The sequence below is a fragment of the Triturus cristatus genome, chromosome 5_1, assembly GCF_964204655.1.
Source record: "Triturus cristatus chromosome 5_1, aTriCri1.1, whole genome shotgun sequence".
In the NCBI taxonomy this organism is placed as follows: Eukaryota; Metazoa; Chordata; class Amphibia; order Caudata; family Salamandridae; genus Triturus; species Triturus cristatus.
The window spans coordinates 11,919,624-11,941,762 of record NC_140587.1 but is presented as its reverse complement, the minus strand read 5'-3'; the positions used below and the strand labels follow the sequence as shown (position 1 = coordinate 11,941,762).

Here is a 22,139-nt window from a genome sequence, read left to right as displayed (position 1 = left end):
CAATACAGTACTCCAAAATTTTCACTTATCCAAATATGCTTTAAAAATAGTTCCTTGATATTGATAGCTCCATCTGGGGATATCACAGGGTAGTGAGCAAAGAAATCCAAACAGTTCTGGCAGACCGTAGTGTCGTGGGCCAGCTACAGTGTCAGAAAGACCTGCAAACAGTACCTTTTAGAAATGCAGGGCGTCTGACCTCTTGTTGAGCTTCCAAAAACACGGCGTCTGTAGGCGTCTGTTCCGGAGGTTAGTGCAGGAGTCGTCGGGGCCCTCGAAGTCACACACGTTGCAGGGAGATCTCTCTGATGGAGTCAGGAGTGCTGGCGTTGGCAGGCGTCGTGTGCTGCAGTGCAAGGTGCCACGGGGCAGCCTGCTGTGCCCTCAGGTTGTGGTGCGAGCAGCAACTCGGTGGTGGTGGCGGCGGATGGCGTCATCGGTGAGACCAGGGTTGCAGTGCGGGATGAAGGCGGTGCCCGTCACGGTGCAAGCAGCGGCATCGTCGTTGCTGAAGCGTTGTCGTCGGCCGTCGAACTGGAATCAATGGCACAGGTGTTAGTAGGCCAAGGCTGCGGTGCGGGATAAGGACAATGCATCGTTTAACTTTATGAGCGGTGCCCTCGAACCACGGTGCAAGCAGCGGTGTCGATTGTGGCATGGAGCGGCGTCGTTGGTATACCATAGCATTGTCGTGAAGCGAGGCGGTGCTGAGTGTGGTGCCCACAGGTCGCGGTGCGAGCAGGGGCTCAATGGCAGCATCATCGGTGAGACCAGGGTCGCAGTGCGACATTGTGGCGGTGCCTACTGCGGTGCCAAGGTGTTGTCGCAAAGCGGTGTGGAGTGCAGTGACCACAGGTCACGGATCGAGCAGTGGCTCGGTGGCAGCATCAGCAGGTGGCGGTGTTGAGACCAGGGTCACCATACGGCATTGGGGCGGTGCCCTCGGTGGTGCTTTCAGGACACAGAGTCGGCAGCGGCGTCGTAGATGTCGTCGAGTTGCTTTTCTTCTGTTGCAGCACAAAACACATAGTCCCCAGTGCTGAGGGCAGAAGAGCTTGAAGTGTTTGCTGTTCATGGGACTTCTTGAACAAGGGGCAAGCTCTACCTCAAGCCTTTGGAGAAACTCACAAAAGTAGATTCCAGATAGTTCAGTCCAGTCCTTTCACTGCCCAAGACAGAAGCAGCCACTGCAGGCCAACACAGCAAAATGCACAGCAAAGAGGTAGTTCGTGCTCACAGCTTCTCCGGCTCTTCTTGGCAATCTTCTTGATCCAAAAGAGTTCTAAAGTTCTGGGGTCTGGACCCCAATATTTATATCTCAAATTCCTTTGCTCTCTTAGGCAGAGTGTCTGTGCCCAGCCAGAACTAGTTCTGCCTTCTCTGGTGTGATTTCCTGGCAGGAGGTGAAGACGGCATTGTCAGAGGCAGACAGGCCCTTTGTAGTGCAAGGAAATCTCCTCCCCCTTCCTCCATTGCAGCCCAGGTCTATTCAGCCCTTTCCCGACCCTCCTAGACTATCTGGAGCCACTCCTGCTCCCCAGCCTTCTGTCATCCAAAACCCAGACAGGCAATCCACATTCCAGCAGAGGCACACAGAATGACTAAGCAAGAAAATACCTACCTTCTAAAAGTGGTATTTTCACACACAGAATGTAATATTCACCTTCACTAAAAGATGCATATTTAGATTCTGAGTTCAGGCATACTAAACTTTATTTTCCCACCTAATTCCCAGGTCCAGTTATGTTTATCAGATGTTATAAACAAACTTCCACTTCTGTCCTATGGGGTACAGGTAGCCTTGCAATAGTGAAAAACAAAATGGGCTGTAATTCTCTATCAGGACATGCCACACACACCAGGGCATGTCCTACTTTTCACATACACTACACCCGACCCACAAGGGTACCTTGGGCCTTCCTTAGGGGTGACTTACATTTAGAAAATGGAAGGTTTAGGCCCTGGCAAGTGGGTGCACTCGCCAAGTCAGCATGGCAGTTACAAACTGTGCGCAGACTCTGCAATGGCAGGTCTGAGTTACCTTTTTAGGGCTACTCACGTGGGTGGCACAACGAGTGCTGCAGGCCCACTAGTAGCATTTGATTTACAGGCTCTGGCACACTCAGTGCACTTTACTTGGGATTAACAAGTAAATCAAATACCCAATCATGGAAACTCCAATCCATAACACAATTTACCACAGGACCACTCGCACTTTACCACTGATCAGCAGTGAGAAAAGTGTGCAAAAACCGGGAGGGCAGAAACCAAAAACTCAGGGGAAACACGCCAAAGATGCCAAGTCTAACAGAGGTAATAAAGGAGAAAATGCAATCTAAATTGCCTAGGACCACGCAATTAGGTAAAATGGGGAAGCCAGGATTAAATACAGGTTTTCTGATTTCACATAGTTCAATTCAGGCACATTGTTCCGCAAGAAGCCCTCGAGCTCTGAAAGCGCACACGACACTCTCCCCACCTCCGGTGTGTATGCCTTGCTGTCACTCGCATTACTGTCCTTCATGGCATTAATTCCATTGTCCGACGCGTTTCAAGGCTGGTACGCCCCTTCATCATGGACTCAGCACAGGGAGAAAATGAAGACTCACCAATCACTCCATTCAGCCATTTATTGAATGAAGTACCGCCCTTAGTGGGCGTGGCATAATTTGGACATCCAGCGGCATGCTGGTAAATGCAGTCCCAAGAGAGGTGAGTAAATTAAAACCTTAAGTAGGCTCAATTCCCCTGTATTCTTAGCTTTCATATGTTTCCTTAAGTAGGAGAGAAAGTCAGATTGCGAGCAAAATCTGAGAGCGGAAAGGCTTGTGAAGGGAACCTTCCTTTCTGGTTGAGCGCGCTCTCCCGAGGGTGATTTTGCTCACAATCTGACTTTCTCTCCCTTCACCACTGTGTAAACGCGCCCTGTGGCCGTTCTAAGTTGAGAGATTAAGTTCCTTGAATCCTAAGGGTCCCTAGGGTCAAACTAGCCCACTAGGTACCTCCAGTAAGCGCCACAGAGCTGTGTTGCATAGAGGTGTAAAAAGGGGCGTGGCCTCAGAACACCTGTCTGCAACGCAGCTCTCTGGCGCATACTGGAGATACGTGTTGGGCTAGTTGGCCCTCGGGGACCCTCAGCATTGAAGGGGAATTAATTCCCCAACTTACAACTGACCTGGCGCATTTGCAGAGTGCTGCAAGGAGGGGGCGTGGCCTCCAGCGCGATGCCGGTCTTTTATTTATCTTATTTTTTTAAGAAGGAGGGCTTTTTCTAATTTATTGGCCCTGGGGACCCCATCCCCCAGGGCCTGCACCCTAATTTCTTGGGTTGAAAAAAATAAATTTGGAAGGGAGCCACGTGTCCCCCCTCCCAAGGCTTTAATCGGCCCTGGGGACCTTTATAAAAAAAAATCTTTAGGAGGGGGGCTGTGTTGCCCCCCTCCTGAGGCCACTTATGGCCCCGGGGACCCCATCCCCCGGGCCTTCCTTTGTTTTTTATTATTTTAAAAAAATATATATTTATAGAAGCACCTAGGACATGCTGGACAAACCGTATGTACATATCACCATAACGATTTGCGTGATATTCATTAAAAGGCGACAATGCATACAATGAATCCACATGGAATGTATTTACACCGCTAGTGAAGCTCTGACGTGTCTGACGCCCTACCGTGCCTAATCCCGGCGCCCCTGCCGGTGGGTACTCTCCAAGTAGACACCCTTGTCGTTTATTTATACAAACATGGGTAGCTATTGACGGGCACATTTAATACACACGCACACAAGCCATTCAAAGGGGATTCAACTAAAATTCAACCAAACTATGCAAGAAACCCCCCTCATGGTTAATAAAACACACATCCACCGCCGGATGTGTAATACTTTTTATTTTACTCTCTGGAAAGGAGACGAACCTCACTTGAGAGTCATAGTGTGCTCCTGGCTGAGCCCAATGCTGTGTTACACCCACCAGTGCCCGCCGAGTGCCACACACCCCTGTGTTGTATTCCACCAGCTAGTGTGTATGCTATGACACTCTCTAGCCCATGTGCACTGTAACACCACCCTGTGAATTTGTCATGCCACACTTGCCTTTGCATGGGTTATATTGCACCATCTAACGTTCCTTCCTCGATGCCTATGCTATAACGCACAGCGCTATGCCATACATATTACAATCTGGGATACATATCTTTGTCACAGTGCATATGCAACGTTACCCTCCCCAGCACATATTTTATATTACAACTTTAGAGCCTAGTTAGGTTACACAACACTGCCCTGTGCATATTACACTCCAAGGCGCATATCGCATAGCATGCGCTAGTGCCTGTGCTATCTTGCGCTCTCCAATGAATCTGTCATTGCGCACAATGTATTAGTAGTATAACACTTTATTCAATATAAAATATAATAAAAGTACGAGCATAATTGATTCATCAATAAAAACCCGTCATTATACATCATGTGACAGTATAAAAATAAGAATTTAAAAAGGGGAATATGTACAAATAAAAAACCATAAAAAACACTTCCTGATGAAGCAGAACAAAGTACAGCATATATGTCTTAAGGCCTAGCTCTTGCTAGGCCTTAGCAGTTTAGTACGCATCAACCAGGCACACCCCAAAAATGTGGCTACCCCACAGACCATGGCAAGGGAAGAGGCATTGGTTAAAATAGAAAGTAACGCCACCCTATAATCCACAAAGCCCAGATTTCTGCAAATTGGGCTAAGCCATTTCCTCCTTGCCGCCCTATAGACCGGGCACGCAAAGAGGAAATGGGAGATGGATTCGTTGGGGGCGCAACACCCAGGACAGTTGGCGGATGTTACGCTCTGATTTTTCCAACCTGCTACGAAAACGTTAAGCGGGAGGGTTCCTAACCTAAGCTTCATGTAGATGACGACCAGCCGCCTGAAACTGAACTCAGACAAGACGGAGGTCCTCATCCTGGGCTCTTCACCCTCCGCCTGGGACGACTCCTGGTGGCCTCCCGCCCTGGGCACCGCACCCAAACCGACAGACCATGCACGCAACCTGGGCTTCATCCTGGACTCCTCCCTCTCCATGACCAGGCAAGTCAACAACGTCTCCTCGGCGTGCTTCAACATCCTACGCATGCTACGGAAGATCTTCTGGTGGATCCCCACCGAGACCAGGAAGACCGTCACCCAGGCCCTCGTCACTAGCCGACTGGACTACGGCAACGCCCTCTACGCCGGTACCACCGCCAAGCTCCAGAAGAGACTCCAGCGGATCCAGAACGCCTCAGCCAGACTCATCCTCGACATCCCACGAACCAGCCACATCTCCGGACATCTGAGAGACCTACACTGGCTCCCCGTCAACAAAAGAATCACCTTCCGCCTCCTCACCCATGCACACAAAGCCCTACACGACCAAGGACCGAGCTACCTCAACAGCCGAATCAACTTCTACGCTCCCAAACGCCACCTCCAATCAGCCAACCACGCCCTCGCCGCCGTCCCCCGCATCCGAAGAGCGACGACAGGAGGAAGGTCCTTCTCCTACCTGGCCGCCAAGACCTGGAACTCCCTCCCGACCGACCTGCGCCTGACCCAAGACCACCTCTCCTTCAGGAAGAAGCTGAAGACCTGGCTGTTCGAGCAGTAGCGGCACCCCCCTACCCCCAGCGCCTTGAGACCCTACGGGTATGTAGTGCGCTTTATAAATGTCTTGATTGATTGATTGAGCAATCTATCTCGTGGGGATTGTATAAAGTCGAGATACTGCTCAGTTTTAGCATCAAGCTTGTGCTCCAGAAACTGATCAGTGAGGATCCCTCAGTTGGGGCTTCGAGCTTCCTCTCCCTTCACCCAATCCCAATAAGCTTTTTTAATAATTTGCTTTGCAGGTGGAATCTGGCTGGACCATGCCTCCCCATAACCAATTTCTGTGACCAACTGCTTTAGTTTACAAATCCATTTGATCTTATTACCTGTATCTAAATTAATGATCTCATTCAGAGCAGCGGCATAGCTGGCCAATTCCGGGATACGTCTCAAACGAACCCAAAAGAGCAGCGGGCGTTATCTTGCTATGCCCTTAATAGAGTGCTTGCCCAAGTCCTTACGAAGTGGTATCAGGGGGCTGGAAGGTGGAAGAGAAACCAGTCCTCTAAGGAAATGGTTCTCAGATTTCTCCAGGTCACTGATATTCTCGAACCCCCATAACTCCGACCAGTATAGTGCTGAGGGCAAGGCTTTCCCATCATAGACCACGAGGGCCGGGACTACTGGTCTACTGAAGGAAAGCCGCTGCTCTCTTAGAATTGCCCCCGCCATGGTTAAGGAGCATTTTAGCTAGATGAAGAATTCCATTTCATCGAATTGTTAATCCGAATGCCCAAATAGTCGAAGGATTCTACAGTATCTAGTGGCATGCCATTAAGTGTGATGCCGTTCCTAAAACGTTTAGATGGGGATAGTGTCATCAGTTTTGTTTTGGTGGTATTAATCACTAAACCCCGTGCATCGCAAAACTGGCTGAACCTATCAAGCAGCTTTTGCAGGCCACTAGTTCTTTTTGACATCAAAAGGGTGTCATCGGCGAAGAGGAGGGTAGGGGATTTGTCCCCTGCCACGGTTGGGGCATCTGATGGGTTTTCTCTGAAATGGTTGACCACCCCATTTATAAAGATGGAGAACAAGGTTGGAGCCAGCACACAACCCTGGCGTACTCCCCTATTCACCGCCACCCTTTCTGTCAGCTGACCCTGATTACCCCACCTGATTTTAGCGTAATTCCCCTCATGGAGGCGCTTGATAATATCAAGAATCAAAGGTGGGAAGCCCAAGTCGGACAGCACCTGCCAAAGCTTGGCACGAGGGACCAGGTCGAACGCAGTCTTGAGATCAATGAAAGCCAAATATAGGCTGCCTTTCCCAATGACCACTACCTTCCAGTATATCATATGGAAACGATAGACCTGATCCATCATGCCCACCCTCTGTCTGACCCCTATTCCCTCCCTCCTGGCTTGTCTGTTCCATTGTAATGCCCCTGATCCGTCCCTCCTGCCCTTTATGGTCTGTTATGCTGCAGCTTTCTCTCCTGTCTGTCCATTGTGGTCAGCTAGCTACCATTGCCTCTTTCCCCTCTCTTCTCTGTTGTCCACGTGATTGGTCCTGTCCCCTCCCTATTGCTTTCTATGGATTGTTGTGCTGTACTCCCGTCCCGCATGCGCTGTGTGGTGTATTGTGCTGCTGCAAACCCTGATGCCTGCCCTGTAGGGTCAGTTTGGTGCACCTCTCAATGTCCCTCCTGTCCTCTATTATCCGAGTCCATGTCCCTACCCCAATTCCTCCTGCCTACCATGATCCAATGTACCATACTTGCAAACATTTTGAACTTGGTAAGAGGGAGATTTTGAAAAAAAACTGGGGTATTGATTTTCCCCTTTGAGTTACATTGAAAAAGAGGAGATTGTAGACAGGAGACAGATCAAATAAAGCCCATTTGAGCTTAAAAACATTGGACGTTTCCTGGCTGAATCGGGTCTGTTGGCATGTATGGTTGTACTACCATTGCCTCTTCCTTCTGCCCACAATGGTCTATTACATTGCCACATCCTCTCTTGCCAGTCCTGTATTGTTGGTTTGTTGCCCCTGCCCCCTTTCCACTGCCCTCCATAGTCTGTTGTGCTGCCACTGCCCTTCCTGCCTGCCCAGTGTGGTCAAATTATTACCTCTGCACTCTCCTACCTGCCTTCAATTTTCAGAGTCCATGCCCCTGGCCTCTGCCTCTCAACAGTATCCCAATGAACAACTAGATTGCTAACATTCTATATTTATTACAAAAGTGTGGAATGCCTGATGTAATCAAAACTGTAATACCAGAGCATTTCCTTTAGAAATTACATATATGAGAGGGTCTTATTTGCATCAAAATTATGGTTAGTGCTCTAAAAAACTAAAATAAGGACATATTTTCTGAGTTTTCAAATAGCGACAAAGAACTTTTAAATTATTTGTAATCTTTATGTTTTTTTATCCAGTTGACCACTTGATTAAATGTTGCACTTAGGGGAGAGGATGTGGTGTTACTTCCAGAGCTGCAGACTTTGCAACTGGGGAACCAGGTTGGAGTTTCTGCTTCAGCTCAACATTCTGTGATTCTGGTCAAATCACTTAATCTCCCCATGTCTACAACCAAAATGAATTTGATCTTGTGCGATGTAACCAATGCTCATGTAAAGCACTCCAATACCTGACAAGTCTGCATTATATAAAACTGCAAATACACAAGAAATAAGTGTTTTGCACACTTCTGTCATTGGGCTACATGTGGGCTACATCTGGGTGATATTTGTGCTGCATTTGGGCTCTTTTGTCCCTGGTGGCCATCTTGGGAGATTTATTTGTTATGAAGTTTCCTAATTTCCTCATTTACTGCAGTCTCCTCAGTAGGAAATGCTTTCAGTTTTTTACTTTGATTCCATCAAGAAGGCATTCAGATGTGTCACACATTTGCCATAAATTCAGAATGTTAGCACTCTAGTTGCTCATTAGATCACTGTAGTAAAGCTACTGCTCACCAGGGAAGTCTGCTGCTGGTATTGAAAGTGCATGTTTCAGTCTGCATGTCAGAATCTTTTAATGAAATAGAAGAGGATTTGAGAAGTCACTCAAAATGTGCCCTAATTTTTCTTTCTGCAGCACTAATCATACTTTCTATGGCAAAATGAACCCCATCATTTTGATCCTTTTTAAATTAAATATTTTAAGAGTTACCTCTTTATTCCAATCAAGATGGCTTCAGGTGTGCCATAAGTTTGTCATAAGTAGGACTGTTAGCGCTCTAGTTGTTCTTTAGAACACTCTGGGAAGCTGCAGTAGAACACAAAGGAATCAACTGACAGTCTCTGCCCTTGTTGGATGTACATGTTTTACTGAGAATGTCAGACTTCATTCTCACATGACTGAGAAAGATAATGTGAATTCACAGAAAATATGCTCTCAGTTTAGCTCATAGATCACCTTCCAAACCTCTGTGGGAAAAGCATGAGAAACTAGTTTTCTCTCAAACATGATTCATGATATCACAGCAGAAGGCTTTTTCACATGGTAAAATCACCTTAGAACACACCACAATTCCTAAAATGAGTATGGTACCATCAACAAATGATTTATAATGTAACTAAAGTCTTAAAACCTTCTATTAACTGCATTGCTTTTTAATGAGGTGCTATCATGTATATTGGTCCCAAGATGGCTGCCAACACTTCTTGGATGAAGTGCTGACAGCCAATCAGATCTCCCGATGAGATGTGTGGTTAGGCTCCACCCAGATATATATGTGATTTTACTTTTGAATTTCTCAGGAACTACTGAACGGATTTACACCATTTAAGCAAAAGGCACGAGTCTGAACCTTAGGACTACCTCTTTGCCAAATTTGGTGTAATTCCATTCAGCAGTTCGAGCTGTAGCTGCGTCAACAGGTCCTATGGGAAAATGCATGGGGAAAATGTGTTTTGGGACCCCCCTTTTTTCTCGGCCCCCACTTGACGAATCACCGTGAAATTTTCAGGATAGGAGCGGACCGGAGCTGGCCAAAAGTTTGGAAAATTTCACGAAGATTCGTCAATCGGCGACAACGTTATTCCAAATAGAATGTTGAGGATGTTTAACCCCTGAACTCCAACATACACCTAAATGAGTTGATGGTTGGCGGTAGAACACGCTTCGGTAAAACATACACTGCCTACTCACACCGAAGCAATGGCCCTTGCACACCCTCACTCGTTTCGGTGACCTTCTTGCACACTCAGCGGGGGCTGGTCTAGCTCACATTAGCAAAGAACCTCGGGCGAGATGTACGACCTGCCAAATAGCACCTGGCAAATTGCATCGCATTCGCGACTCTCAATTTGCGAGGCGCTATTTGTCATGTACAACAGTGTGTTTAACACTGTTTGCAATTCCTAATGGGGTCGCAAATTGTGAGGCTGATGAATATTAATGAACCTCTCGCAATTTGCGAGCCCATTGGGAATGACAGGCCTTCCCAGGGATGGTGGCCTGCTGGGCTCAGCAGACCACCGTGTCTGGGACTGCTTTTGAATAAAGAAGCTTTTTTTTTTTTAATGCAGCCCGTTTTCCATAAAGGAAAACGGGATGCATTTAAAAAAAAAAATGAAGCGTTTTTGTTTCATTTTTTAAGGGCAGGCAGTTTTCCCTGGGACTGCTGCCTGCCCTTAAAAAATAATATTGCATGTATTTGCAAAAATGAAGGGGTCCTCTGGGGACCCATTCCCATTTGCAAATGCATTACCACCTACTTGGAGGTCCTTGCTCGCTCTTGCGCAAACATTTTAGCACTTTAACACTTGCAAGAATTCTCAGCCGAGCACTGACTGGTTCCACACTCACAATCCTGCAATTTCACTCTTGAAGGAACCCTCTCGCATGTTCACTGGTGCAGACTCTGTACACGGTTACTCTTGCATGGTAACTGTTGCGCTCACTGACTCAAAAAACGTCTCACACAAACCCTCTGCAATCTCTTTGCCAGGACCTTCTCTCATGTTCACTCATGTACTGACCCATTTGCATGCTCATTGAATAGTGATTACATTTGCGCAGGAATTCTTTATGGGTTCAGGAATGGATGGCCTTGAATAAAACATTTAACTCTTTGAGGCAAACAGTCTTGATGCATGGACCAAGGCTAGGTGCTCTGTTTTTCGTTTTAGCTTCACCATCAAAACATCACTTTCATTATGACCACAAATCCTGTGAATGTTGCTTAGCCAGAAGGAAAAAATGCTAAAGCCATAGTGCTCACGATGGGAGAGGTGAGAGATGGGATTATTCACACTCATATCCCCTGAACTAAGCCAATCAGAGCTCCTTTTGAATGGTTAAGAAAGGGAGCCTGGGGCCAGCCCAAGATGTCACAGCGGCTAATGGCCAGCTTGCAGAAGAGATTACTGTGCATCCCCAAAGGATCCAGGAAGGGCCACTGATATTCTACCCCTGCGATGGAGGAACAAAAAGCCACTCCAAGCAATCACCCAGTGATAGTGGACAGCATATATCAGGCCAACGTCTCACATCAATCTCTAGTAATTGGCACTTCTTACCATAACAGGATCCTCTCCTATTAGATACAGAGGTCTCTACAGAGGTACCTGAATAATTAGACTCCACAGAGGGAGTTCTAGATCTCCTAGGTATACTCAGTACTCTTCCTAGTGGGGTAAAGAGATGACCACTGGGGCCTTCTCCCCCACCTAAAGGAAGATCTAAGTTGTCCAGGTTAGAATCATTTTGATTCTCATTGACAGGGTTTGAGTCCAGGTCCCCACAGTTTTCACTGTCTGGCCTTTCCTCATCCCCTGTTCCAGCCCCTCTACCTGCCTCGTCAGACCCGGGGGTCTTTCTGAGGTCATCTAGAATCAATATCTCTATGAGGCGTTGAGTGCTGGCACTTCTCCCTGTCTTCAGATTCCTAGACATGCACATGTTTCTCAATTCTTGGAATGAGAGACTACCATACCTAGTTGGCAAAGAGCCACTGGCTTCTCCTCTAGAAGACATACTAGTGTTATGTGGTGTAGGCCCCTACCTAAACTAGTGGAGACTAAACTCTCTGGAGTTGGAGAAAGGGTGTGCTGGACCCTTGACTTACCCAACTCCAAGTTCAGTAGAACTTACTTATTCAATCTTGATGTATTATAGTTACCTAATACTTTTAGTGGTTTTCAGTTAATTACTCAATGAACTTTATCTGGTAAAACAATAGCAAGCTTCAATCAAACCGCTGACACCAATGTGAGAAGTTGGCCTAGTATATGCTGTCCACTAATTAAAGTGGTCACCTTGCACCAGTCCAAACGACCCTTATGGTGATTAGGTTAAAGATAACCTTAGTGAAAGCTATCCTAGTGGTAGCTATGGAGAGCAGCCTTCAGGCTAAGTCTTGAAGGAATGTAAATCAGCTTGTTTTACCAGACCAGAACCTCCTGAGCAATCAAATGAAAGGAGGACCACACAAGTGTTATATAAAATATATGTATTTATTACTAAACACTCTCCACTAATCTCTATACGAGATTAGAGCACAAGGCACACAATACGTAATCAGTAGAATGACAGTAAATAGCACAATACACCTCCTGGGTGAGAGCTAACAATATGCTAAAAAAATGGTATAACAACGTCTTCAATAGACACAGTGCCTAGAGCACGTAGAATCACTTGGACCCCAAGGAACCACCCAGAGGAGTGACACAGGGAGCCCACGGAGTACGGGTGCAGTGTGAGAACACAGACGCGGGTTCCGTACAACTCTATGGGAAAGTCGAGGTTGGAAATTTACAGTTTAAGGACACTTCGGAGAGGACTTCAAGCAAGCCCTTTGGAACATAGAAGATTCTAATGCCAGCACCCTTGTGAGTACCGAGGTACCCGTGTTACCTATCCCAGAGGAGCCGGGTGCATAGGGGTCAAGTGGTGTCGGAAACCTTTGTCGTTTTCAATGGCGTGATATGAAGAAGTGCTGCTTTCGGGAAGATGAAATGTTTCTGGTGGGATCCAAGCCTGGATCTGAGGTGAGAAGAACCTGAAAGCAGAGGGGACAGAGTCTGGGTCACTTCAGGGTGACCAGGGGATAGGTAGATGAATGCCCACCGAAGTTGGGTGCTTCAGGTGTGAAGATAGAATGCTTGACTAAAGTCTGGAATTGAGCTGTCCCACAAAGGCTAACAAGTGCTGAGGGGTCAGTGTCCATATTGAACACCAACAAGCCTTTGCAAAGGCAACCTACGCGAGCAGAGGAAACAAATTACGTTGAGGACCAGCAAGGACCAGGAGACTCTCCAAGCTATGGGGAGTCAAGACACATCTGGAGCAACCAGAGAAGCCCACGGAAATTCAAAGTGACCTGTGACCCTCGCCAGGACCCACAGGCCAACAGTCCAGGGATCGCAAAGGGACCTTGAGCAGATTCACAAAGCACCAACCCACAGAGTACTCATGGAGTGGAGGCTGGAGATCTTCGGTGGAAATACTGCTCAGGTCGGGACTACACGTAGTCCAATGCACAGCCTCAGGGATCGCCACAAAGCATATGCTGCTGCAAAAGTACACAGTGCACAGGGGTTCAGGTTGCACGGTCCCCATGAGGGATACTGGTCTCAGGATTGCTGAGAGAGCAGATCAACCTCAGATATGCTCGGTCACCCACCTCCTGAGTTGCAGAAATCTTCGGAGTCCTCAGGAGCTCGAGAGATGCAAACCAGTCAGATGCATTAAGGTGGCTGCTGCTGCAGGGGAGTAACTCCTTTAATCCAAGTGAGATTCTTCTGTCGTCCAGTGAAGTGTAGACCATCAAAGTACTTGGTTTTTGCTTGCTGAGTTTAGTCCAGGTAAAATCCAAAGTACTGTAATCAGGTTTCCCACTTTTTACCCAGGGAAGGGGTCGGACTAACTCTGGGGACCCTCCTAAGGAAGGGACAGGACAGAGGGTTTGCTACACCCATGACCTTTATCCAGTTTTGTGCCAGAGCAGGAGCAAATGGCTCCTGCAACTGGTTTGAGCTGGACTATGCACAGGGACACCAAATGTGCCCCCAGTGCAGACTTTCTGTCACTCTCAGAGTGCACCCACCCAGACCCAATACACTACAACCTGTCTGGAAGGTGGCGGTGGTCACACCTCCCTGTGACAGGAAACCTATTGTCAAGCCTTCCTCTGCTCGAGCTCAGCTTAGCAGCAGGAGGGCAGACTCGTGTCTGTGGCTGGCAGCATCCATTTTGTGATGCCCAGGTCGAGAAAGCTGGTACCGGGTGTACCGATGTTTCACATAAGTCCCTCTAGGTGGGTGGAATCATACCTCCCCCACCAGTTACTGCCGGGGAGGTATGATTCCAAGGTGTTTGACACCAAACACAACATGTTTCTAAGCAGCTGTTTTGAAGTTAACATTTACCGCAAGGAAATGCACTTAAATATATATGGTTGGGTGCATCACAGACAACCCCGGAGAATAGGTTCCGAAGGCTACAGACGGTCTCTGCTCTTGCAGGGGCACCCTCTCACATAAAACCCAGAACCCTGCCTTCAGGATTGATAAGGCCTCCCATAGGGGGTGACTGATAGTTTTATATGTGCAGTGATTTAGAATAGGTATAGGTAACCTATACCTAAGTCAGGGGTGCATGTACCACCTTACCCAGGGTGCAGTAGCAGACCTGTGGTGTAATTTGGGAGGGCTTCACAGGGGTGGCATAATACATGCTGCAGTCCCTGGGAGGCCTCTGGGGTACCTATGCTCTGGGTACATGATGTACCATATTCTAGGGACTGATAAGGGTACCCCAGTATCCAATCTGGAATGTACCTAAAGTATAGGCAATCAATTTATAGGAGTAAGCAGATAGACTGGGGTCCTGAATAGCAGGATCCCAGTCAGTCTAAGTCAAAAACAGTGAAGCATCAAGCAAAAAGTGTGGGTAACCATAAGAGGCAGATCCTACTCTCCTACATCTTCTGTCTATCTTCCCAAGATGTGATATATATATACCCATAGGTCTCCCCGGGGGTCCTACCTCACTGTATTACTGTGTCAGACTAAGGATGACGTCAGCCATGAACTGTATACATAGATATATTCATTATTCATTATTTCATGCTATATAGGAGATGGTAGTCCTGCTCTGCTTCCAAGAATCTTCATGCATAATATATGAGATGTTGAACAAGGGTAAACCCACATTCTGAATGCAGTGACATATCTAGGTAAAAGGTCAGTCCCTGTAAACCGTTATAAGTGTAATGTAAGGAAGAATATAGGGTAAGGGTTTTGAAGTTACCTGGGCCTATATCAGGTTACCTGTATCGAATATAACAATGCAGGATGCCTAGTAGCTCGTGTGTACAGGAGTGGGTACGGCTCTGTGCATTGTGTTCTGTCTAAACATCACAATCATTCAGCACAACAACCGTGCAAGGTTGAACTTACCTTCCAATCGCAGTGTAACCAACGAATAGAAAAACAAGAAATCACCCCCACCCATAGGCAGAGCATTCAAACAACATAAGCACACCGCATCTAGGCTAAAACTCAGAGCCCACCGCCCCACCCAACCCGCAGAGTCCGAGTCCTCAACCTCCATAATTGCATTTCACTGAGAGCCCAGCATCTCGCCGACATAGCAAGGCCGTAAAAATTAAAGATGCATTCGCTGGACTGCAACCCTGAGTCCCTCCTGCTGGCCTTCAGGTTGTCTGCTGGCTGCCTTCACTTTCAGTAAAAGACAATACAAAGGATCGATAAAAAAAACTTATGAATAAATCCCCCACAATGATCAACTTGAATATCACACCCCTTCAGTATATCATACACAGCATCAGAAACCAGAAGTATACATTATGGTCTCGACTGCAACAGACAGGCTCAGTTCTGAAAAATCCAGGACCCTTCAGTCTCTTCAGTACAGCACTCAATGCAGTCCCCTGTGGAGCCTCCACTGGGGACTGCAGAGATCTGGGCCTAAATCCATTGTTTTCTTTGCTCACCAAGCCATTTCAATTTGGACGCAGCCATATGCAAATCAGTATTGACCCTGCTCCCCATGGGAGCAGACCAGCCCAAACTGCTCAGTCATGTCCTCCCTGGACTGTAAACAAGCATCCTGGGACCGAGTTTGTGGTATTACCCTCAAAACCCAGGATGGCCACCCCTGGGCATACCACGCAACCACTGCAGAGCAGGTCTACCGCTCAACTAAATTTCTTACAGCCATAGGCATGAAGGATGTATTGCGACATGTCTGCCTCAACCCGAGACTCTGATTGGTCTGAGCTTGAGACTGGGTGGCCAGTCTGGGTCTAGGATTAGTCAGCCTGTGTTTGGAAAACAATGTTCAGAACTCCATTCCAACAGCCATCAGGATAATCAAATTCAATTAAATCTTCAATGCTGATCTGTCACACTTTCTGCTTCGCTAGAACTTGCACCATGAAAACCAAAAGAGAAATAGCGCTCATAATCAAATTATCTTTACGAAACCAGCAACGAAATATCCAGAAAAGAACAAAATATACTTAGTTTCTTTTAGATTCTTGTGACCATTAAATTTAACTTGATAAATGCCTTATTTTCATTAAGAATATCCAATGGTTAAGACAATACAACTGCTGTCTCTTAAACAAACGACTTGGGAAATGCGAAAGGTAGAATAGCTCTCATTGAAGTACAATGCTTTCTACACATGATCTTTAAGAATGTTCTGTCACATATACAGTCAGCTGACTAGTGAGTGAACAAGTCTGCAGTAGTTTCATGCAAGTGTTTAACATTTTTTTGGCCTTGACTCATTTACAGTTATGTTAAGTGAACAACCTTTTTTGACAGTAGAGTGACAGTAATGAGTGACTTTATTTTCTAGGTGGATTACTAGGAACAGACAGCCTTAGGATGCCCCAAGAGTCCAATCTAAATCCAAGGGGAATAGAACAAAATTGAAATTGGAGTGTGTGTTGGTCGACAGATAAATCACAAATTGGAGTGTGTGTCCTTCCTCAAATATCTTCTCGTGTTGCCTCACTCTTTGTTCTTTTTGTGTTTACTGCAGGTTCAAAACTGAGGAAGACATGAGCACGTCAGAAGTTGAGTCGGACAAGCCACTGAAGACTGCAGAGGGACACATGCCAAAATGTCCACCAGATAAACCACAGCCAGATTGTAAGTCGCTGTGAGGGAACCGTCCTCTCCAGAAAGTTTGATAGCAGGGCGCTGGGCATCACTTAATTGTCAGGCATTGTGGAAGGGGCCCCACGTCTCACAAGATAGAAATGTCTAATGGTAGTAGATGCTGCACACTTATGAGTATTTCTCGGAGTCTCCAGTGCTGCTCTCTGTATCCTGCAGCCATTGCATTTTCACACAGGAATACAGCGTTTTGAGCCAGTGGTGTTTTTCTGTTTGTTTCAAGCCTGTGACTGATGTTGGTTGGTTTGAGCTGGAGTCTGAGTGACCAGCGTCTGTGTCTAGGGTTAGTTATTCTGCGTTTGGTGAATGACAATCTTTTTCTGAACACCCAGACCTCCTTTCCAGCAGCAATGAAGATAGTCCAAGTCCATGAAATCTGAACGGCAAATCAGTTGAACTTGCTGTTCTAGTAGAACTTTTAAATGCCCTTCCATAAAAATGTATGTCTGGGCATACCTGTCACAATAAGGATCACAAATGAAAACGGAACAATGTCAAACATTCACCCTTGTACAGAAATCTGGTCCTAAATCCATTGTTTTCTTTGCTCACCATACCATTCCAATTTGGACTCAGCTGTATTCCAATCAGTATTGACCCTGCTCCCCATGGGAACAGGACAACCGAAACTGGCAAGTTGCGTCCTCCCTGGACTGTAAACAAGCATCCTAGGACTAGTTTTTGGGTATTACCCTCAAAAGCCAGGATGGCCTGACTCAAGTGACATGCTAGCACCTGAACCACCCCTGGACATACCTCTCAACCCCTACAGAGCAGGCCTACCCCTCAAGCAAATTTCTTACAGCCATGGGCATGGAGGATGTATTGCGACATGTCTGCCCCAACCGAGACTCTGATTGGTCTGAGCTTGAGACTGGGTGGCCAGTCTGGGTCTATGTTTGGTCAGCCTGTGTTTGGTAAATGACATTTTCTTTCTGGATTTTGAAAAAAACATTCAGACCTCCATCCCAACTGCCATCAGGATGATCAAACTGAATGAAATCTTCAATGCTGCACTGTCAAACTTTCTGCTTGAAAACCAAACGAGAAATAACGCCAATCAAATTATCTTTCAGAAACTTGCCACAAAATATCTCGAAAAGATCAACAGCATCAATATTCATCAATACATAGGTTGTACCCTACTCTACCTAAAAATATCTTCACTCATTGACATAAAAAGACTCAAATCATGCTTTAAACTCATCCAATCTCAAATGTCTTGAAGCTAAACCCAACAAAGACTGATTTTCTCCAATTTGTCTACAAACTTGAACAACTCCAGATTGAAGCTTGCCTTTATAACTTAAACCTTCCAGGTTTACCTCTTTGGGGAGGTATTCACTCTCTACAGAAACATCTAGTTCAAGTAATACATCACAAGAAAGACCAAGATAGCTTGGCTCCAACTCTATCTCTTGAAGAAAGTGAAGCCATTTGTCCCAGAAAACTATTTCAGCAAAACAGTGTAAGCCTCTTTCTACTCCCATCTGGATGGTGTGATGCCTTTTCAGCCGTGTCCTTGATACCGTCCTGAAACACCTTGCATGGCTCATCAGGGCTAAAGGAAATTTGACCATGTCACCCCGACGTTAAAAGAAAAACGCAACACTTTGTCCCCTTTCCCCTATACTCAAAGCATCATCTATCTATGCTCCCACTAGACATACATGGCAAGAGCTCAGCCTTCCTCCTTCGGTTCTTGACTGGTTAGAGCACTGGCTTGCCCCAGACTGACTAAAATAATATGTCCTGCACTCAGGTGTAGACCATATTATTATCATTATCTTGGAACAATACGACCCGCTACTGAACCCGCCATGTCTTACAAGACCCTTCCTCAATGAGGACTAGACCCTGGAATCCTGTACTCTCTTACATCTCACCTAAGGCTCGCAAAATAATCACTCTCCACCACGCCCTCTCTCGCTCAGTGCAGACTGGACTCCAGACTAGAGAAGCTAGGTATGAATAGCTACATAATTACCCGACCAACCTCTCCAAAAACTCGATTAAATCTCTGAAACATAGACTACTCAAAGCTAATCAAGAAACCATTATCTCTGACCCCTATTTCTGTCACAAAAATGTGCTATTACCAGTGACCTGATCTTTTATACTAAAAGAAGAGCTCAGTGGAGAATGGCTTTCCACTCTTTACTCAGAATCGCCTCGGCTAAGAATCTTAGCTGTGATGTCACCCACATTCAGTGCAAATTCTACCATATCCATCTACAACAATGGGACTATCCTAATTCAGGCCTCCAATCGCAACTTGGGCATCTTGGATGACAGATTTGCCTTCAGGTAAAAATTGATGGACTATAGTGACACACCTACTCACTCAAGGAATGTCCTCATCCTAACTTTATAACAGGACGTCCTTGATCCCTCTTTAATGTGTCACAACAACATGTTGATCACCACACCGACACCAAACAACATGCATAGGTCCCTAGTTCAGCCATGTCCAGCCTCACCCTCTGTCTCCCGACCACCCAGTCCTTGCTCTGACCATCTTCACTTTCCACACTCTCCTTCCTCCTGGCTCTCTCCTACATATCTCCCTCTCCCCACAGCTGGCCCGCCCACTCTCCACCAGGAAATCAGTTTCCCCTCACCTCCTTAAAACCAAGAGACCCTGCTCCCCATCTAATCCTCAACTCTCAAACCTTTCCCCCCTCCCACCCAAACTCCCTCCTCACGACAACTCTAGCACCCACTTACCTTGCTCTCCTAAACAGCAGAGACGGAAATCCTCCTCAGGGGACGTGCCCCCTCCACTTTGTCCCCTTTCTTGGGTCGTGCCTACCCCCACCCTAGTAAACAACTCTCCTCCTCCCCTCCACAGGAGCTTTGATCCACAATCGATTCTGCGTCTAAGCTCAAGGAAATTAACCGTGAACTCCTAAACCTCAAAACTGACATACAGAATTTCACTAACATCACCTCGGAGCTGGCCAGTGACCTCTCTTCCAACAAGACCTTGCAGGAGATCCTGCCTAAGTTCCAACATCATCCCAAACTACCATATCCTTACACAAGGTTACAGAGTGACCTCCGGCAGAAACCCCCAGGCCAGAATTGGAATACCACTCCCTAACGCAACTTCTAGACCCACCAGATCCATAAATAATTTACCAGAACCAGATATTCTTTCACTTCTCCGAACTTACAACTCTTTTCATACGGTCTTCCTAGGCCCTTCTTGAACCTCACAAGCAACCTCCTTAAATGAGCCTGGAGCGACTAATCCAAAGCAAGGCCAGACAGAGGCCATACAAAGCATCACATCTAACCTGCATAGAGCTCCCAGACTCAACGCCAATGTTGTTAACATTAATAACCTCAAGCAGATCCCCATTACACCCCCCCCCTCACTGACCACAATTCCTACCTGAAATGTTACTCAACTGTAGATCAGTGGTGAAACATGCCACGGACCTTGCTGATCTCATCCTTGCTCAGAAACTCAACCTCCTTATCCTCACCGAAACTTGCCTTACCAACTCCTCAGGTCCCATCCTTGACATTGTAGTCCCACCAAGCCACAAAATTATCAGACTCTATCGAGTTAAGAGAATGGGAGGTGACATAGCCTGTATCTACCACATCTTTCTCTCAGAAAAACCGTCCCCTTCAGCAAATCTCTCATCCTGTGAATATCTTTGCATTGACATCACAAGCAAACATAGAACCGTATGCAGCCGACACATCTTCTATCACCCTCCAGGAGACAACTTCCCCCTAATTGAACAAACTATGGAAACCATCTCCTCCAATCTGGGACGACAATGCCCCCAGATCTTCCTTGGTGACTTAATCTCCATTGGAAGGACCTGCATTACCAGGCGGTCAAAAGTCTCAAAAACTTCCTAACTGACCTCGGCCTAACTCAATTCTGTGATAGTCCCACGCACAACTTAGGCTCAACCCTAGATCTAATCATCTCCAATCCCAATTCCATTCAACTCAAATCTATTCTTCCCTGTGATTGGTCGGACCATCACTATATCACCTTTCGTATCCTCGACAGCTGGACCTCCAAAAGATCAAAACCACTAAAACAAAAACTTTGGAAAAGAACGCTCTAAATACTAATGTAAATGAGCTAATATCTCGCTGCAATATCGACCTACCTCCGCCTACACACATGGCCGACGTCCACGACCTCACTGAGCACTATAACAACTCCATTTTGTCTGCCCTGAGTGCAACTGTCCCACTTCAGCTAAAAAGAAAATTCATCAAAGACTCCAAACCATGGTTCAATGACAGCCCAAATGCTGACAGGCGCAGCCTAAGATTAGCAGAACGTGCTTGGAGATCCGCTCCTTCCACTGGTCGACTAAAAACTCTAAGAATAAAAAGGAGTAGATACAACAAACTCATCAGAACGACGAAAGCAACCTTCTTCAAATCCCAACTTGACAAAGTCAAAAACCACCCGAAAAGGCTGTTCGAGCTGATTAACTTACAATCCAATAACACTCCTATCCAATCTCCTTTCATATCTTGCCCTCAGCCAGACTGCGAGGCCGTTGCTGACTTCTTCCTTGAAAAGGTGAGTAAGATCAAATCAGATCTAAAGTTGGCCCTGAACGATCTCTCTCCCTCTCCTGACTCTTCCTTACCCTGGCCCCCCCCCCCCCCCACGCCGCCATGTCTCTCCCCTAAAAACAATGCCTCTTGGAGTCAATTCACACCCCTCAATGACACTTCCATCTTCAAAATACTCTCGACCCTGAAACCTTCAAATCACTTCAATAATCCCCTTCCACCCAACTTCTTTAAAGCAATGATATGATCGCTAGCCCCGCTCTGGTCCGAGATCATCAATGCTTCTCTTCTTCAGGGTGAGATTCCTGACTGCATGAAGGTGGGCCTAGTCCACCCTATTCTTAAAGAACCCACAGCGGACCCCAAAGACCTGAATAACTATCGACCAATCACAACCATCCCTGCCCTGGCAAAACTCCTTGAGAAATGTGTATATGAGCAACTGCGCAAACACATTGAGCAATTCCAACTTCTTGACCTATTCCATCCCGGCCACAGCACTGAAACGGTCAACACTCATATAGTGGACGACGCACTCCCTCTGCTTGACCAGAATGAATCCTGCCTACTAATACTACTCGATCTCTCATCTGCATTTGACACGGTCAAACATGACAATCTACTTAACGTTTTGGAATGTAGGTTGGGGCTATCTGGCACTGGTTTACCTCTTTTCTCAACAACAGAACGCAGAGAGTCAAAACCAATCAAACGCTATCCAATTCCATTCCCTGCTCTCTGGGTGTTCCCCAAAGGTCCTCGCTCTCCCCCACACTCTTCAAACTTTTCATTGAACTGCTTATGTTGATCCTCAAAGCATCTAACATCCA

At 46.6% G+C, this 22,139-nt stretch overlaps 1 protein-coding gene across 1 annotated transcript in view; it reads left to right on the top strand.

Annotated features, from left to right (window-relative positions):
- LOC146829955 (GTPase IMAP family member 8-like) overlaps positions 1 to 22,139 on the top strand; it is a 126,367-nt gene that overhangs the window by 14,158 nt on the left and 90,070 nt on the right. The window contains exon 2 of the mRNA XM_085603994.1: positions 16,613 to 16,722. Coding sequence (XP_085460120.1) covers positions 16,632 to 16,722 — 91 coding nt within the window. The 5' untranslated portion in view covers positions 16,613 to 16,631. The remainder of the gene's footprint in view (positions 1 to 16,612; positions 16,723 to 22,139) is intronic.